Below are 15,431 nucleotides of genomic sequence, written 5' to 3' on the forward strand. Positions count from 1 at the left end.
GTATTCAAAACTGTCAACCGTTTCAACTGTTTGGGTATTGATGATAACGGGGTGCTGTGGTGTGGGGGGACCAATAATGATTTCTTTCAATATATACATCCATCTATAGATAGAAATATAGATGTTATAAAGTCAAATAATTTCAACATTATCCCCTGAATTCCTGTAAAGTAGTAGTAAGTAGCAGAAACTAGAAATACTCAAGTACCTCAAAACTCTGCTGAAGTATAGTGCTTGAGTAAATGTAGTTTCCACCACTGATTGTATTAAATACCCATATGACACAAATTCTAGTTCTAGTATCTGTTAAAGTGTGATAAAGACACAGGTAGACAACATGTAGCGGTTTAGAAAGCCTCTTTAATTGCAATAATACCAACATTTCACAACATTGTTTCCATCCCAGAGGTGCAGACAGACAGACATTACAAAATAATAGAGAAGTTTTTCTTTTTTGGATATCCTTTGTTGTTTTTAAGTGCGTTTTTATCTGTGAGCTGTTATTCTTAACAACACATTCCTCTCACTTCCCAGCAGTGTGAGCCGCAAGCAGCCCCCGAGCACAGCCTGCGAGAGGCTTCTAGCATCCCGACACAACGTACGTAGGTTACAGCGATGAAGTACGTCCCTACCTCCTGAATCTACCTTTGCTTTGTACCAACCTCAGCTACCCCTCCCTCAACAAGCTGTGCTCTGAGAATACAGTGTGTGCTGTGAGTAATAAGACTACCCCACCACCCCTTTTAAACTCTACCTTCAACATAAACAAAAACACTGACCGTGAGAAATGTAAAAATTAATGCATGTCCAGAAAAAAGAGCCAACAAACCCTGCCCACAATTCAGCTGCATCTAAGGCCTTAGCGTGTGTTGGCAGTCTGTGCACTCACTAAAAGGAGCACGTGCACGGTCTTTCCAAAACTTCCAAGCTTCTCGTCAATGTTTCAATGAAACGCAAATGCAGTGGTTTATAATGTCAAGCCTTAAGTGTTTTTTGTTTCCCCCCCATCTCAGTGCAAAATTAAGAAATTTCAGCACAGTCGCCTTCAAATGCCTTCAGTATGCGTCAGTTACTTCAAATCTGCCTCCAATTTTATGTGTCCACAAGAAATGTGCATTACATTATTAAGCCCAAAAGCGTAGTCACGAGTACTAACTGCAGCTAAATTGATAGAATACATTTCCGCATATAAACCTTCATTATAAACTGAAGCGAGAGCGCGAGCATAATAAACATGAAGCACTTCCATTCTTAACCATTATAAAAACTTCTGCATAAAATACAATTCTATAGATTGAGATATTACTTTGGTCCCCTTCCAGTAATCGGTCTTCATTTATGTATACTTCTTTTCTTTGTTTTCTCTTTCTTCAATTAGAAAAATAGATCCTAAATCAGGACTATCATAATTGGAATGTTTCCTTACAAAAATAGCTTTTTTCCCCCAGAGAATGAAAAATTAAGCAAACGAAAGATTTGGCCCAAAAATAATGTGTGTGTGTGTGTTTGTCAGCATGGTGATTGTCCGAGTTTACTGGCTGCTGTATGTGTGAAAGTGTGTTAAGAATGCATAGATTGTCAATGTTAAAGAGAACAGACTGTCACAGGACTAAACTTGAGGAATCGGTCGAATCCCTGTCTCTAGTTTCGACAACATTCTAATTGTTGTGTTCCTCTCCGTTCAGTAGGTACAGTAATGTGTGCTCATGTGTGAATTTGGATCGGTCTATTTATGATGCAGGTCTAAAGGAGTCGAGTGGCACTGTGGCTGTTCACTCAGGCTTGGGGGACTCAGGGGTCTCGCTCTTGGCCTCACTCTCCTCGTCGCTTTCGATGCCAGTGCGGGCAACGGTGCGGCGCATGGTGAAGGGGAGGTCGCCACGCCTAAAACGGAAAGAAAAAGAACAAATTAAAACAAAAATGTTTTAAACTCTTTGAACTCCTCCAGTACCAACGATGGCATCTTCAAAAGCTTCATACCCAAAAAATCTGAACAACCTGGGCTAAAATGTTACGCAAGTCAATGAAGTACAATAATTGATAAACGTTTTGAAATGGTATCATAAATGGATAAAACATGCGTTAATGAAATTGAAATAAATAAACACACAAGACATTTTTCAAATGTGACGTCATCACAAGCTTACAACGTGAAAAGACAGAAGCCTTAGCTCTGCAAAATATTTTTTTTAATTTAAGATAGATTTAAACAGGATCATGCAAACAACGATCTCGGTCTGTTTTCAAAGGGAACCATCTTGCATTTAGTTCTTGCATACACTTTCTTCAGTCTATAAGGATCCATCTCAGTCGCCTTCCTGAATTGATGAGACATTCAAATTTATCTCCCACACTGTCAACAGATCTGTTTATTATACTGGATAACAATGAAAGCTTTCCCCACCTGAGCTTGTTCTTGAGGGTGCTGACTTCACGGGTCATGGAGTCTGCCGACTCGGTGGCGTCCTCCAGCTCTCTCTGCAGTTTCCTTCGGCTGGCGTTGGCTCTCTGAGCCTCTTCCTCAGTCTCCTCCAGCTGACGCTTCAGATGCTTCATACGAGAGTTCAGCTTGTCGACCTGCAATTAGACACGGATTAAAGTTAGACGTACAAAAAGAATACTGATATCCGTTCACCCAGATGTAGGCTACAATGATGCGACGATCATCAGCTTGGTGATGGAAAACCTCTGACCTGGTCCTTGTACTGCGCCGCGTTTCGTCTCTCGTCCTCCCCTTGCATGATGACTTCCTTCAGTTTCTTATCGTTGCGTCTCACAAGCTTGGTGGCACCCTGCCTCTCCCTGAATCAAGAGCAAAAACACAACGTCACATACTGTAGGGCGAGTGTAACCTGGTGGCGGAGGAAGTCTTTTAGATCCTCTACTTGCGTAAAGGTAGAAATACTGCAAAACAAAAATGCTCCATGGACCCTGATACACCTGCCTGCAGATCTAATATCATTTACGTGATGCATCAACGTGGAAGAAGCATTTTACTGTTGCATCTGGTTCAGGTGGAGCTCAGTATTTAAAAGTATTTTTGGGACTTATGCCTTTAATGATAGTAAAGTTTTAAGATTGGGAAAGGGGGAGAGGGGGGGGGGGGTGACGTGCAGAAGAATGGCCACAGGACTCAGCCTTTGTATGTGGGTTGCTCTACCAGGTGAGCTACTGGGGCACCCGGTATTTAAGTTATTTAAGTATTTAAGTATTATTGTAATCAAATAATGAACAGGTAGTGTAATGTGTTGCAGTGCATCATATGTTTATATGTTTTGCATGTAAAATCATAATCTAAAAAGTATCTAAAGCTGTCAAACTAAGTGGGGTCTCGCTCTGAAATGTAGTGAAATAAAATGGAAACACTCAAGTATAAGTATATATGCATGCAATGCAGAATAAATGCCATGGCTGGGGCTTCACCTAGTCTCCATGTCCAGCTGCTCCTCCAGCTGAGAGACCTTGGACTCCAGGGCGGCCAGGTTGGCCTTGTACTTGGACTTGACGGTTCCCTCCAGCTCCTGCAGCTTCAGCTTCAGCTCCTTGTTCTGACGCTCCAGCTGGCAGCGAGCCCCTTCCACACGCTGGCAGGTACTGCGCTCTGCTATCAGCTCCACATTCATCTGGTCAGTCTAAAAAATGTAATAAAGTTGGACAGGGACACTTCACTGGTTTGATCGATATGTTGAGTTACACAAGTTAAAATCCAACCACAAAAAACAACAACGAGCAGCTCGTGTCCACAGACCTGCAGCACTGCTTTCTTCAGCCTGTCGTTGGTCAGCTCGGTGTTGCACTGCTCTTCCTCCAGCTCTTCCTCCAGCTGAGCGATACGAGCCTCCAGCCGTCTCCTCTCCTCAACAACTTGAGCGCTGAGAATGAAGGGAGGGAAGGAGATGAAAACAAAGCGGTCAATAACAGACAATGCACACGACTGACAGTTTTGCCATTTAACTTGAGTTTTAATAGAGGTCTTACTTCTTGCCGGCCTGGTTGTTAATCTCATCCTGCAGTTCGTCTCTCTCCTGCTGGGCCTGTCTCTTCACTCTCTCTGCAGCTGCCAGCTCCTGCACAGGGACAAATGAGAAAAGAGCAAGATGATTGAGTATGCAACAGAGGCAGGGGGATAAAAGAGAGCACTGGGAGAGGCGTGCATGCAGACCTCCTGCATCTGGATCATCTCAGCCTCCATGCCCTTCAGCTTCTTCTCCGTCTCCTTGCTCTGAGCGAGGATCTCCTCTCTGGACATGCGAGTATCCTCCAGCTCCCGGATGAGATCCTTCATCTGGGCCTGCGGAGTCAAGAGCAGTCAGTCAAACTGAGTCGGAGGAAACTACAAGTGTTCAAGTGTTTGCTGCTTTTCAAACACTTGAGTTAATGTGGACATGCACTTTTGGTTGTATTGACAAGACTTTGACAAGTGACTCACTTGGAGTTTCTTCAGCTGTTTCAGGGCCTCGTCACGGTTCTTGTTGGCCATGTCGATGCCTGCCTCCAGCTCCTTCAGGTCCAGCTCCAGCTTCTTGCGTGAGGCCACAGCTGCAGAGCGCTGTTTCCTCTCGTCCTCCAGCTCCATCTCCATCTCCCGCACCTGATGGATGCAAATGATTCAGCCATGTCCCACAACCAAGAATCTGCACTTGCATGCTTACACACTCTAAGCAGCATTTATGTCCACACCCTTCAATAATTTCAACTAAACTCAAAAATGTCAGTCTATTACAACGATCTAAAATCAGGACTAATGTGCTGCAAAAAGCACCACTGTGTAGGACATTTCCTTATTTATCTCTGACTAACCGGAGACAGGGGAGGGAGGTAATATTCAGAGAAAAAAACGTAAATATTTCTTTGCTGGTATAAAGTCATACATTTGCGAGAAAAAAAACCCCATAAAATTTGTGACTTTAATCTCAGAAAGAAAAACGTGTTTAAGCCACATCACTTCACAAGGTTGGATCAACATCATCACAGTGTACATTTGGGAGTCTTTTTCTCATAAATGTACTACTTTAATCTCAGCGAATATCCTAATTTCTTTCTCGTAAATACACATTTACACTTTAAAATCGCTGAAATTCTGAGATTTCTTGGGATATTACCACCTCCCAGCGTTTTTCAAACCTCCATTGGCCCTAGTACGCTGTAGTAATAATGTCTTGCGTTTCTAAAAGAGCAATTTTATCAAAACTTTTGAACAAAAAAGAATACTGGTCTGGATAGAGCTGCACAACTGGTACCTGTTTGACCAGAGCCCTCTTCTTCTCCTCGCCCATCTCATCACGCCCTGACAGGTCTCTCTCATACTGGGCCTTCATGGCCTGCATGTTGACCTCCAGACGCAGCTTGGCGTCCTCTGTGCCCTGCAGCTCGTCCTCCAGCTCCTCCAGCTGAGTCTTCATCTCCTCCAGCTGCTGATCCATGGCACGTTTAGCCTTCTCCAGCTCGTGGACCTGCAGGACAGGGAGGAGGATTTGTGATGCGGTATGAACAGACCACACTCGAAAACACCTCTAAATGTATATATTTTTTAAACATTTTCCAGACTTACACTCTTGCCGACGTCGTCCTTTGAGGATACCAGGTCCTCCATTTCAGCCCGCAGCAGTTTGTTGTTGCGGTCCACTTCATCCTTGATGTCCATCAGAGAGTCCAGCTCACGGGTTAAAGCCAGCGCCCGGGTCTCCTTCTCACGGGCCTCGGCTTCAGCTCGGTCGCGCTCCTCTGCGTAGCGGGCAGAAATGTTCTTCTCCTCCGCCAGCATCTACAGAAAGTCAGGATGACAGAGTTAGATCTTAATTCCAAGAATTCAAGTCTATAAAGATTAAAGAAAAGGAGTCACACACACTCTCACACTCTCACCTGGTCAAACTTCTTCTGCTTCTTCTCCAGGTTGGAGACGATCTGTCGGAGGTGGTCCTGGTCCACCAGCAGGTCGTCCAGCTCTTGCTGGAGACGCGTCTTGGTTTTGTCTAACTTCTCGTAGGCAGAACTTTTCTCCTCCAGGCGCTGGGTCGATCCTTCGAGGTCCCTCTGAAACCTCTTCTTCGCCTCCTCGGCAGTCTCCAGACAACCTGCATCCTGCTCCACCTTCTTCTTCATCTCAAGAAGCTATAAGGAGAGAGGTGGAGTCAATGCTGTGAGGTAGACTTGTGCTTCAGACCATATCCCACATGAGGAAACAATAGGGTTTCTAAGCTTCTGGTCTAAATGTCTCAAATCATCAGTGGACAGTCTGAGGGACATGTTCATGGTTCTTTCTTCTTACCTGAGCCTGCACTGTTTGCAGCTGCTTCTCTACAATTTTCTTGGCTTCTTCTTCCTCCTCCAGCTGTTCTCTCAGGTTGTTCTGATCGTCTTCCAGCTGGCGCAGGCGTGTGCTGTGGGACAGTTTCTGGCGTGTCTCCTCCTGGAGTAGCTCCTGTTGTAGAGATGGGCATGTAAAGCTGAATTATATGAAGCCATAGCAAAGATTTCAATATCTCAACACTTAAGCAATTTTCCTAATCAACCTGACACATTCAACCCCCCCCCCCAACTCAAATGCATCTTTCTTGTTATTACTTCATTTGGATGTTTGAGCTTCAGTGTGAATAATAATAATGTGTGTTCAGAGTTTCTTAACCTCCAGTGTATGCAATGAGAATGGCCTTTACAGTGATGCAAGAGACTTATGTCCCGTAAAAAAAAGAAAGTTCTGAAATTAAAAATAATTACAAAGGTTCTCGAAAGTCTACAAAGTCTTGAAACCCATTACAATTTATAAAAACAAATAAAATGTTCATTCCTTGACACGAGCATTAAAACAGCAGGCACAGATGATATACACGGCATAATTTAATCATTAAATAACGTGAATTATTCCTGCTCCTCTGTCTGTCGGCACACCGGACCAGACAATACAGCTGACCTTATAAGCATTTTTGGAGGATATAGATGAGACTTCATCTAACTTTTACTATTTTAGTCTCGAGTGCCCTGGATGAATACTCTGACCACAATTGATAAAAGAGGGTACAGCAGCCCCAGATATATTGACATGTGGCTTGAGGCATTTGAAGGAAATTTAAGTTTTATTTAGTTTTAAGAACATGACACACAGGAGGGCGTAAACAGCATGCGTGTCTGCGTACCTGAATATCCTGCAGCTGGGACTCCACAGCAGAGCAGTCTTTGGTTGCCTTGACAGACTTGCCTTCCACATCATTCAGCAGGGTGTTAACATTCTCCAGTTCAGCCTGCGGACACAAGACAACAAATGAACCTCGGAACAGAAAGAAACCATCATCTAGTGTACATAAGGACTCAGATTTAGCTTTTGGCAATGTTATCACATAAAAGTAATCTGTTACTGACCACAGACGTGATTAGGAGCACACACAGAAAGCAGTAACCATCGATGTAATAGTTGCAAACAGCTCTGACAAAAGAACAAGAAAACCCTCATAACAATGACAAAGTGTAGCAAAGAGTTGTACCTGACTTTTTCCCAGTTTCTCTGCCTGCTCCAGCCTCTGGCGCTCACTCTCTGAGAATTTGAGCTGCAGCTCCTGGACCAGTCCTTCGGCCTTCTTCCTGCGGTGCTCAGAGTCTCCCTTACCCTGCATCAGTGTCTGCATCTCGATGGCGAGCTCGTTCCTCTCCGACTCCATAGCCTGCTTGGCCTTCTCCATGGATACTTTGTTCTGCAGGGAAGGACAAGCATTAACAGATTCTGCAGTCAAAAAAGAGAGAGATCAAAGTGGTTGTACAACTACGAGATCTGAAAATTATTTACCCTCTTAGCCTGCTCCAGCTGCTCGTTGAGCTCGTCGAAGGCCTGGCTGTGTTTCTGTCTTATCTCAACCAGCTGATGCTCGTGGACCTTGGCATCTTCATCCAGAGTCTTTTTAAGATGAGTCACCTCTGTCTCACGCTTGCTCCTGAGTAGGGAAACAGAAGTTAATCCTCTTGTGTCAAGATGTATAACGGACTCAAACCTAAAACATTACATTTAAACATGGAATTACTTTAACTGGAACGGTGTCGAGAGCAGTATCTCTAACAGAGTTCTTTCTTTCATTTTGCAAGTACACCTGTGCACATCCTGGCATTTAGACAGTCAAGTACAACATAAATGGAGTCAATCTTTTTAAATGTTTTATTCCATCTTTATTTGCAGTTTTACCGTCATATATTCCATTGTGTAGACTTGTTTCTGTCACTTAAGTCGATTAACTTTGCAAAAGCAGATCAGGTATAATTTTTCTAGCAATCAGCAGAAGTATGTGATCCATATCTTTGGCCGCTACATTTTGGGGTAGTTCTCCAATAAAAACACAGGATCCACTGGGATGGCAATTTCACAAATCGCCTCTGTTATAGTCACTGCTGTACTGGACAGTCCCAGAAGATGTGTCAATGACATCCAGTCATCCCACATTTCCACCAACATAAAGCTGTTACTGAACCTTTAACAAATGTTGAAACTATCAACAGAGTCCGGACGGATTTCATTCTTAACTTCCCATCAAAGTATTTCCATAGGTTACTGTTAATACCTTTGTGGCTGCTCTTACATATATCCTCCCAAGAACTGTCCTCACACATTCAATTGTAACTCCCATTTTGTTTGGTTGGGGTTACTTGTTTTTGAATATGTTCTCACTCCGTATGGCTTTTAATGTAATGCCTTATTTGAAGGTTCTACCTGAGTTCTTGCTGAGTGGCGGTGGAGTCCAGAGTGTCCTCTAGCTCAGTCTTAAGGGCCTCCAGCTCTTCTCCCAGGTCCCTGCGGTGTTTCTCTGCCTTGGTGCGGGCCTGCCTCTCCAGCTCCAGGTCCTCCTGCAGTTCGGAGAGCTGAGCCTCCATCTCACGGATCTTTTTCTGGGCCAGGTTCTTCTGCGCCGCCTCCTCCTCGATCCTTAAGGGAGGAATATGTTAGCAACAATGAGTAAATGGAGGGGGGGGGGGGGGGGGGGGGGTCTTTCATTTGATTAAAATAACTTGCAATACTAATTACTATAAACAATGAGCCGTAGAGGCCCATACACACCTGGCCAGAGCTGCCTGGAGCTCTTCTTCCTTCTTGGCTAGTTGGGCACGGAGCTCAGCGATCTGAGCCTGCAGCTCAGCAATCTGGTCGTGTATCTCATTGAAGTCACCATCAAGCTTGCGTCGGTTCTTTTCCAGCTCCTGGCGCTGCTTCTCCTCCCTGCGCAGGCGGTCTGAGAAAAAAATCAAATAAAAATCAAATAAGAGGTTATTGGGAGGGAACATAAAAGATGCTTTAAGGTTAAAACTGTAATGACACCATGTCCTGTTTAAGAGCAGCGAGATCTATAAAGGCTAATCATGCAAGTGACCGTTTGTCCCCATCGTGTCGTCTGCCTACCCTCCAGGTCTGTGATCATGGCCTCATGTTTGGTCTTCAGCTTCTGCAGGCTCTTGGATTTCTCCTCCTCCTCCGTCAGGTTGGTGGTGAACTCAGAGATCCTCTCCTCCATCAACTTCTTCTCCTGTATTCACAAAGAATAAAAGATAAACAATGAGTATTCCCAGAGATGGTGCACGGTTGTCCTTTTCAGAGCAAATTAGCAGAAAAGGTTAATCCTAACCTTGTTTAGTTTGTTGTTCTGGTCATCTAGCACCATGACATCATCTTCTATCTTCTTCATCTTGGCCTCCAAGGTGACCTTCTCCAGCTGAAGCTTCTGCCTGGCCCCTTCCTCCTCATCCAGCTGCTGCTCCAAGTCCTGTGAGCAGAGAAATGACAGACGGGTTACAGAAGTCAAACAGTAAGTATTCTAGAACATGCTTACATGTTTAAATAAGTGAGTGTAGAGTGAGTGAACTTACTCCAATATTTTGCTGCATCTTCTTCCTCTCAGACGAGAGCTGAGCGGCACGCTCTTCCTCCTCCTCCACGCGGGCCTCCAGGTCGTGGAGGATTTCCTCCAGCTCCTGCTTCCTGGCAGCCAGACGGGCCCTCATCTCCTCGGCCTCGGCACAGAGTTCCGTTTCCGCCTGAAGCTGCTCCTGCAGGGCCATTTTTTCAGCACTCAGCTGGAAACATGCAAATAGAAGACTTAAATATCACAACTGAAATCAAGCATCCTCCACCAGTAAGTATTATATGGAAGGGCAGGATGTTTCTTCTACATGAGACAGTTGTTTTTCTTAAGGTTTACCTGATGCTGTTTTTCCTCCATCTCCTGGAGCTGCTGCTCAGCATACACATGCTTCTCCTTCACCTTCACCAGCTCATCATCCTTGGCCTGCATCTCCTCCTCCTGCCTGCTGACTTGCAGCAGAGGCTTCACCTGAGAACAAAATGGTAGAAATAAGGAGAGTTAGAAAAAAACAACCAAAAAATAAGAGAACTCTAGATTGTGAAAGTATACATTAAACTAAATGTTGGCTAAGATGTTGTCACCTTGGTGAAGAGCCTCCACCACTGCCAGTTCCTGAGTTTAAGATAAGCGGCACAGTTCCTCTGGATCACCTTCATGGCAGTCAGCTGCTGCTGTCTCTTGGAAAAAGCCCTACAAAGCAATATTAGACACTTAGACACTTCATAATACCACACAGTCCAATGCACTGGGCAACATCAAGGCTGAGATGGAGAAAGTCTTGTCCAAGTCCGAGTGTGTTCAGTTTGCTTAAATGTCACTCAAATATCTTTCTCCAGCAGCTACTAAACAGGATCCTATGGAGCCCCTCTGGGGTCACATGGTAGCAAAACAAACCTCAATTTGTGCGCATGGTATAAGCCATTGTATATTTATGGCTCTCAAAATTATTTAATACAATTATACACATCAAGTTTCTTTTCTTCTACCATGTGACCCCAGAGGGTCTGTAGAAGTAGAGTCACAGAATGTGCTGATTGTCTTACTTGCGGGCCACGTAGCCTCTGCACCAGGCCTGGAAACTGATGATGATGTCAGTGATCTTCATGTCCCTTTCCTCCTCCAGGTGAGCGAGGACTCCTGCTCTGAAGAAAACTTTACTCTGGCCGATCCGGTACAGGTTAGGATCCAGCTCCAGGCTCTTGATCTGAGGGGACAGGGGATGCACTGATCAATCACACTGCTGAGGGACTCATTAATGTGGCACTAGAATTGTGCAAGTGCCTTACCATGAGCACACAGGCCTGCTTCCCATCCATGAAGCCCTTGGGGATGGAATTGGGAGTGAGGATTTCATACCTGGGAGAGAGGGGCAGATGATAGGATTTTAGTTTTTTCTTACACATACCTGCCAGAGAACGAGACATAGTGGGAACAGTGTTATTATTCTGTTACCTCTGTCTGAACTCCTGGAAGACGATGCGGTTGGGGAAGCCCTGTCTGCAGATACGAATCCCCTCCAGCACACCATTGCACCTCAGCTGGTCCAGAACCAGGTGAGGGTCCAGTTTACCAGCCTGAGAAAGGGGAACATTTGCTGATTAGCAGCTCAATTTGACACAGTGGTTTACAGCAATTTGACCAAAAACACCAAGCCAAAGTTTGTTTCTCTCCTTCACTTGCTTTGTTTTCTTTACCACCACGCTCGCACCACAATCCCAACTCCCGCTTGTCCACTCGTGCTCTTAGCTCGTCTGCACAACGTTTCTCTCTCTTTTTAAATGAGTCAGGAAGCCGACAGCTTTGTCTGACCAATCAGCACACAGGATCAGCAACAGTCAGTCAAACTCAGCCACTAAACTTTCTGAACCATTAACAAGCACTAAACACCTGGAACTATAGTACAATAACTACATTTAGTACCTTATTGTAAGTTGCTTTGGACAAAAGCGTCAACTAAATGAACTGTAATAATTTAATAATAGTTCCTTTAGTTGAAACTAGTTCCCGAGTTCCTCTAAAGAGGTTTTCGGACCTTAGGGAAAGTTCCCGCGGTGGAAACGTCCCAATAGAGGCCAGTATTTGTCGGGTACCTTTTTCTCATGGTTGGGGATGATGCAGCGAACAAAGTTGGGGTTTGTGTTCCTCAAAGTGGCCATGAGCTTAGGACAGCTGCTCTTTGTACAGCTGGCCCACTGTGCGGAACATGCCCTTGCGGGTCTTGAAGGCACCGGGCATGTCGGACATGGACACCTTATCCAGACCCACAATGCGGTCCACTGAAAGAAGAAAATGATGGAGAGAGAAGAGAGGTATTTTGTAAGAAGCCAATTTAATATTTTGAATATTTAACCAGGCAAACTCAAACCAAATGCATGTCACGGGGAAGAATGAATATGATCAATGTCTCTCCTCTTGGTAAACAAACACCAGGAGAGAGTACAGGCGGTTCATAATACCAGGACCAGTGAAACACCTCACACACAAACACTGAGTGAATGCAAAGGGAAACAGGAACCAGGAGAAGGATGAGAGGAGTCACATAAAGCCAGTGAAGCGTGGAGAGATTACACACCAGAACGAAAACAAAACTCAGTGCGGTGAATGGAAGGGGCTGCTCAGCGGTTGACGCTGCCAGGTTGTAGATCACCGAGTGAAAATTAAGTGAGATGGTTCAATTAAATACGTACGCGTGTCAGAAATAGGGATGGGACGATATAGGATTCTATCGAGATAAAAATACACAATAAGTTGATCACGGTGAATTTCCATTATTGGGGTAATCGTGAATATCCTCACGAGTGACTTAAAAAGGCTGCATCTCGCCATCATGGTAGAGAAGTGAAAAATACAGCCTGGTTTAAAAATGCAAGAAATTTTATTTGTAAAAGATCAGACTTGCACAAAGTTGCTTGTTTTCTTAATGTATTATTATGTAGGGGTTCCTTATTATTTATGATATAAAATGTGCGTGTCCCATCTGTGATATAATAAAAATATTTGTTTCAAAACAAGTGTAAAAAGGTAAAGTAATTCCATATAAGCTTTAATTTGATGATTATTGAGATAATATTGTGAACCTCAATTATTATTATTATTATTATTATTATTATTATTATTATTATATAATCTTGACATAAAATGTTCATATCGTCCCATGCCTAGTCAGGAAGGTGGCAAACTTTGGAGGTTACAGTGGGCATGTATTTGTGGTGATAGAAAAAAACAAACCAAACCAAACCCATGCAGTATATACCCATCGCTGCAGTACCCATGACCAACACCAGGAGTCCCCAAACAACGCTATTACACAGAGGGAGAAAAGGAGAGTTCAATGATGGAGCAACATGTGGTTAAGATGACCAGGAGATGTTCTTACTGCACACAGAGCTGGTTAAAGACACAGAAACACACAAACTCTTAATCTGTTGAAACAACAATTTTGAACATTTAGGAGAAATGGAAGGATTGGCAGAGGGGGAAATCAGCATGTTTGAACAGACAGCAGGAGTAAGAGGAGAAAGACTTAATAAATGAAAAAGAAACCTTGTCACCTGAGTCTGAGTGTAGAATAGGAAAACGTTCATAAAAATAGGCTCTCTGACAATTCTGTACCTCTGAGATCCAGTAAAAGAAAGAATGACAGACAAAAAGGGTCGTACAGAGGAAGAAATGGATGGAACAAGAGGGATTTGAGAAGGTAAAAACAAAAGGTCCACACACCAGACAATAAAAGAGAAAGAAAGAACTATGAAATGCAAAAACAGAAGCCGAACATGAAATATATTCCCACATCGAGCACCACACCCAGAGACGCAGTGATTTCTGGGTTACCACAACAAGTTCATATCTGCTTCAACTCACCGTCCTTCCAGAGCTCAGAGACAAACTTGTCAGTGGACTGGTTGAGTAGTGAAGCCACGTTATCATTCAAGGGGTCCATGTTCTTCATCAGCCACTCGTCTGCCTTGTAGTCCACCTGAAGATAACATTAGGCAGTGGTTATGTTAGCACAGCCCTGATTGATCCAAACTCCATTCAGAAAACAAACATTTTAAAAGTGGTTTGCTTGTCATCTTGCCGACAGACTTTTTACAAATCGGCATCATGATGAAGTTATTTCGGCAACTTTTGGATCCGTTTATTGCAATTAAATCACAGCAAAATCTGTTGGCCATTTTTATAAAGTTTCGAGAACTTGACAAATGCATGAAAGAAGCACATGTCTAAAATGGCTGAAAAGTCAAAAGTTTGTACCTTCTCGCGTGTCCAAACATTTGACGGGTACTGTATGTCAAATTAAGCCTAAGAAATGTGTTAATGAAAATGCATCACAATGAAGTATTTACCTTGCCAGCATAATGGATGACACAGAAGTCTGCTTCATCCTTCAGTTTCTTGGGCTTAAAGAACTTGGGGTGTGTGCCCTGCTCCTGGAGCACCTTCTCCACAAAGCTCTTGTCTGTGGCTTTGGGGAACCAGCACTCCTCATCCAGCAGAGCGAGGATACCAGGGGGACTGGCCTGCGTAGGGGAGGGAGAGGGTAGATGTTAAGGCATAAAAAGACAGCCCCTGAAGTAACAGTACCTACCTAACAGTGGAAGGACAAATAAGTACGAAAACAGCTAAATAAACAGGAATTAAAGCTTGGCAGCTGAGTCAGATTTTTCAAACTCACAGGTTTCTCGATGAGCTCGATGCACGGCTGCAGGTCGAGGCCGAAGTCGATGAAGCTCCACTCGATGCCCTCCCTCTGGTACTCCTCCTGCTCCAGGATGAACATGGTGTGGTTGAAGAGCTGCTGCAGCTTTCTCGTTGGTGTAGTTGATGCACAGCTGCTCAAACGAGTTCAGCTGGGTGGACACAGGAGACAAATGCTTAAGAACACGGTTGATCAACAGAGGATGTTTTTTTAATACGCATATGTACATGCATATCAATTATGCTTTATACTACACTGTCGAGTCATGTGCAGTTTGCTTTAATTTATTTACCTCAAAGATCTCAAATCCGGCGATATCCAGGATGCCGATGAAGGAAGCTCCCTGCCTCTTGGTCTTGTCCAGGGCTTTGTTGATCCTCATGACGAGCCAGCGGAACATCCTCTCATATGTAGCCTTGGCCAGGGCCTCCACAGCAAACTCCGCTTGCTCCTGGGTCTGAGCCTTCTGGACATAGTCTCTGCCCACCTTGATCCTGGGCGACAGGATGGCCCTGGTGAAGTCAGTGACATTCATGCCCATGAGGTGGCTCACCTTCTGGGCAACTGGAGGAAGTAAGTGAGAAGCACAGAAAAGGTGGAGTTGACAGGGAAAGAGAGAAGAAGAGGAGAGGGGAAACAATCAGATTTAACTGAAGGGTCATCAACAACTTATCAACGTTCCCCTTAGTGCAGACTACTGTACAAAATGGTAGTTTTGCTGGACAAGCCTCACTTACCGGTGTTGTCAGGCATGGAGGCCTGGTCCGTGTGGCGCTCCTTCTTGAAGCTCATGTTCCCGAGCTGAAGCACAGAAGCCACCACCTTCAACAAGCCTGCACAAAAAGAACAAACAGGAGCATAAACATGGTTTTAAGTTGCACTGACACTAGTAGATAAAG

General features: G+C 44.2%; 1 protein-coding gene across 1 annotated transcript in view; it reads right to left on the minus strand.

Annotated features, from left to right (window-relative positions):
- Positions 1 to 340: 340 nt before the first annotated feature.
- The window catches only part of LOC115012286 (myosin-9-like), a 34,008-nt gene continuing 18,917 nt past the window's right edge, over positions 341 to 15,431 (minus strand). Inside the window, 33 exon segments of the mRNA XM_029437835.1 lie at positions 341 to 1,884; positions 2,405 to 2,577; positions 2,694 to 2,802; positions 3,424 to 3,632; positions 3,749 to 3,872; positions 3,979 to 4,067; positions 4,163 to 4,291; positions 4,430 to 4,591; positions 5,241 to 5,453; positions 5,552 to 5,764; positions 5,863 to 6,111; positions 6,269 to 6,421; positions 7,134 to 7,238; positions 7,479 to 7,685; positions 7,778 to 7,922; positions 8,690 to 8,902; positions 9,035 to 9,206; positions 9,374 to 9,497; positions 9,597 to 9,734; positions 9,838 to 10,044; positions 10,170 to 10,301; positions 10,415 to 10,523; positions 10,877 to 11,037; positions 11,120 to 11,189; positions 11,286 to 11,407; positions 11,924 to 11,995; positions 11,997 to 12,109; positions 13,695 to 13,809; positions 14,180 to 14,353; positions 14,509 to 14,640; positions 14,642 to 14,683; positions 14,825 to 15,096; positions 15,270 to 15,365. Coding sequence (XP_029293695.1) covers positions 1,773 to 1,884; positions 2,405 to 2,577; positions 2,694 to 2,802; positions 3,424 to 3,632; positions 3,749 to 3,872; positions 3,979 to 4,067; positions 4,163 to 4,291; positions 4,430 to 4,591; positions 5,241 to 5,453; positions 5,552 to 5,764; positions 5,863 to 6,111; positions 6,269 to 6,421; positions 7,134 to 7,238; positions 7,479 to 7,685; positions 7,778 to 7,922; positions 8,690 to 8,902; positions 9,035 to 9,206; positions 9,374 to 9,497; positions 9,597 to 9,734; positions 9,838 to 10,044; positions 10,170 to 10,301; positions 10,415 to 10,523; positions 10,877 to 11,037; positions 11,120 to 11,189; positions 11,286 to 11,407; positions 11,924 to 11,995; positions 11,997 to 12,109; positions 13,695 to 13,809; positions 14,180 to 14,353; positions 14,509 to 14,640; positions 14,642 to 14,683; positions 14,825 to 15,096; positions 15,270 to 15,365 — 4,856 coding nt within the window. The 3' untranslated portion in view covers positions 341 to 1,772.

Source organism: Cottoperca gobio, chromosome 8 (genome assembly GCF_900634415.1).
Source record: "Cottoperca gobio chromosome 8, fCotGob3.1, whole genome shotgun sequence".
In the NCBI taxonomy this organism is placed as follows: domain Eukaryota; kingdom Metazoa; phylum Chordata; class Actinopteri; order Perciformes; family Bovichtidae; genus Cottoperca; species Cottoperca gobio.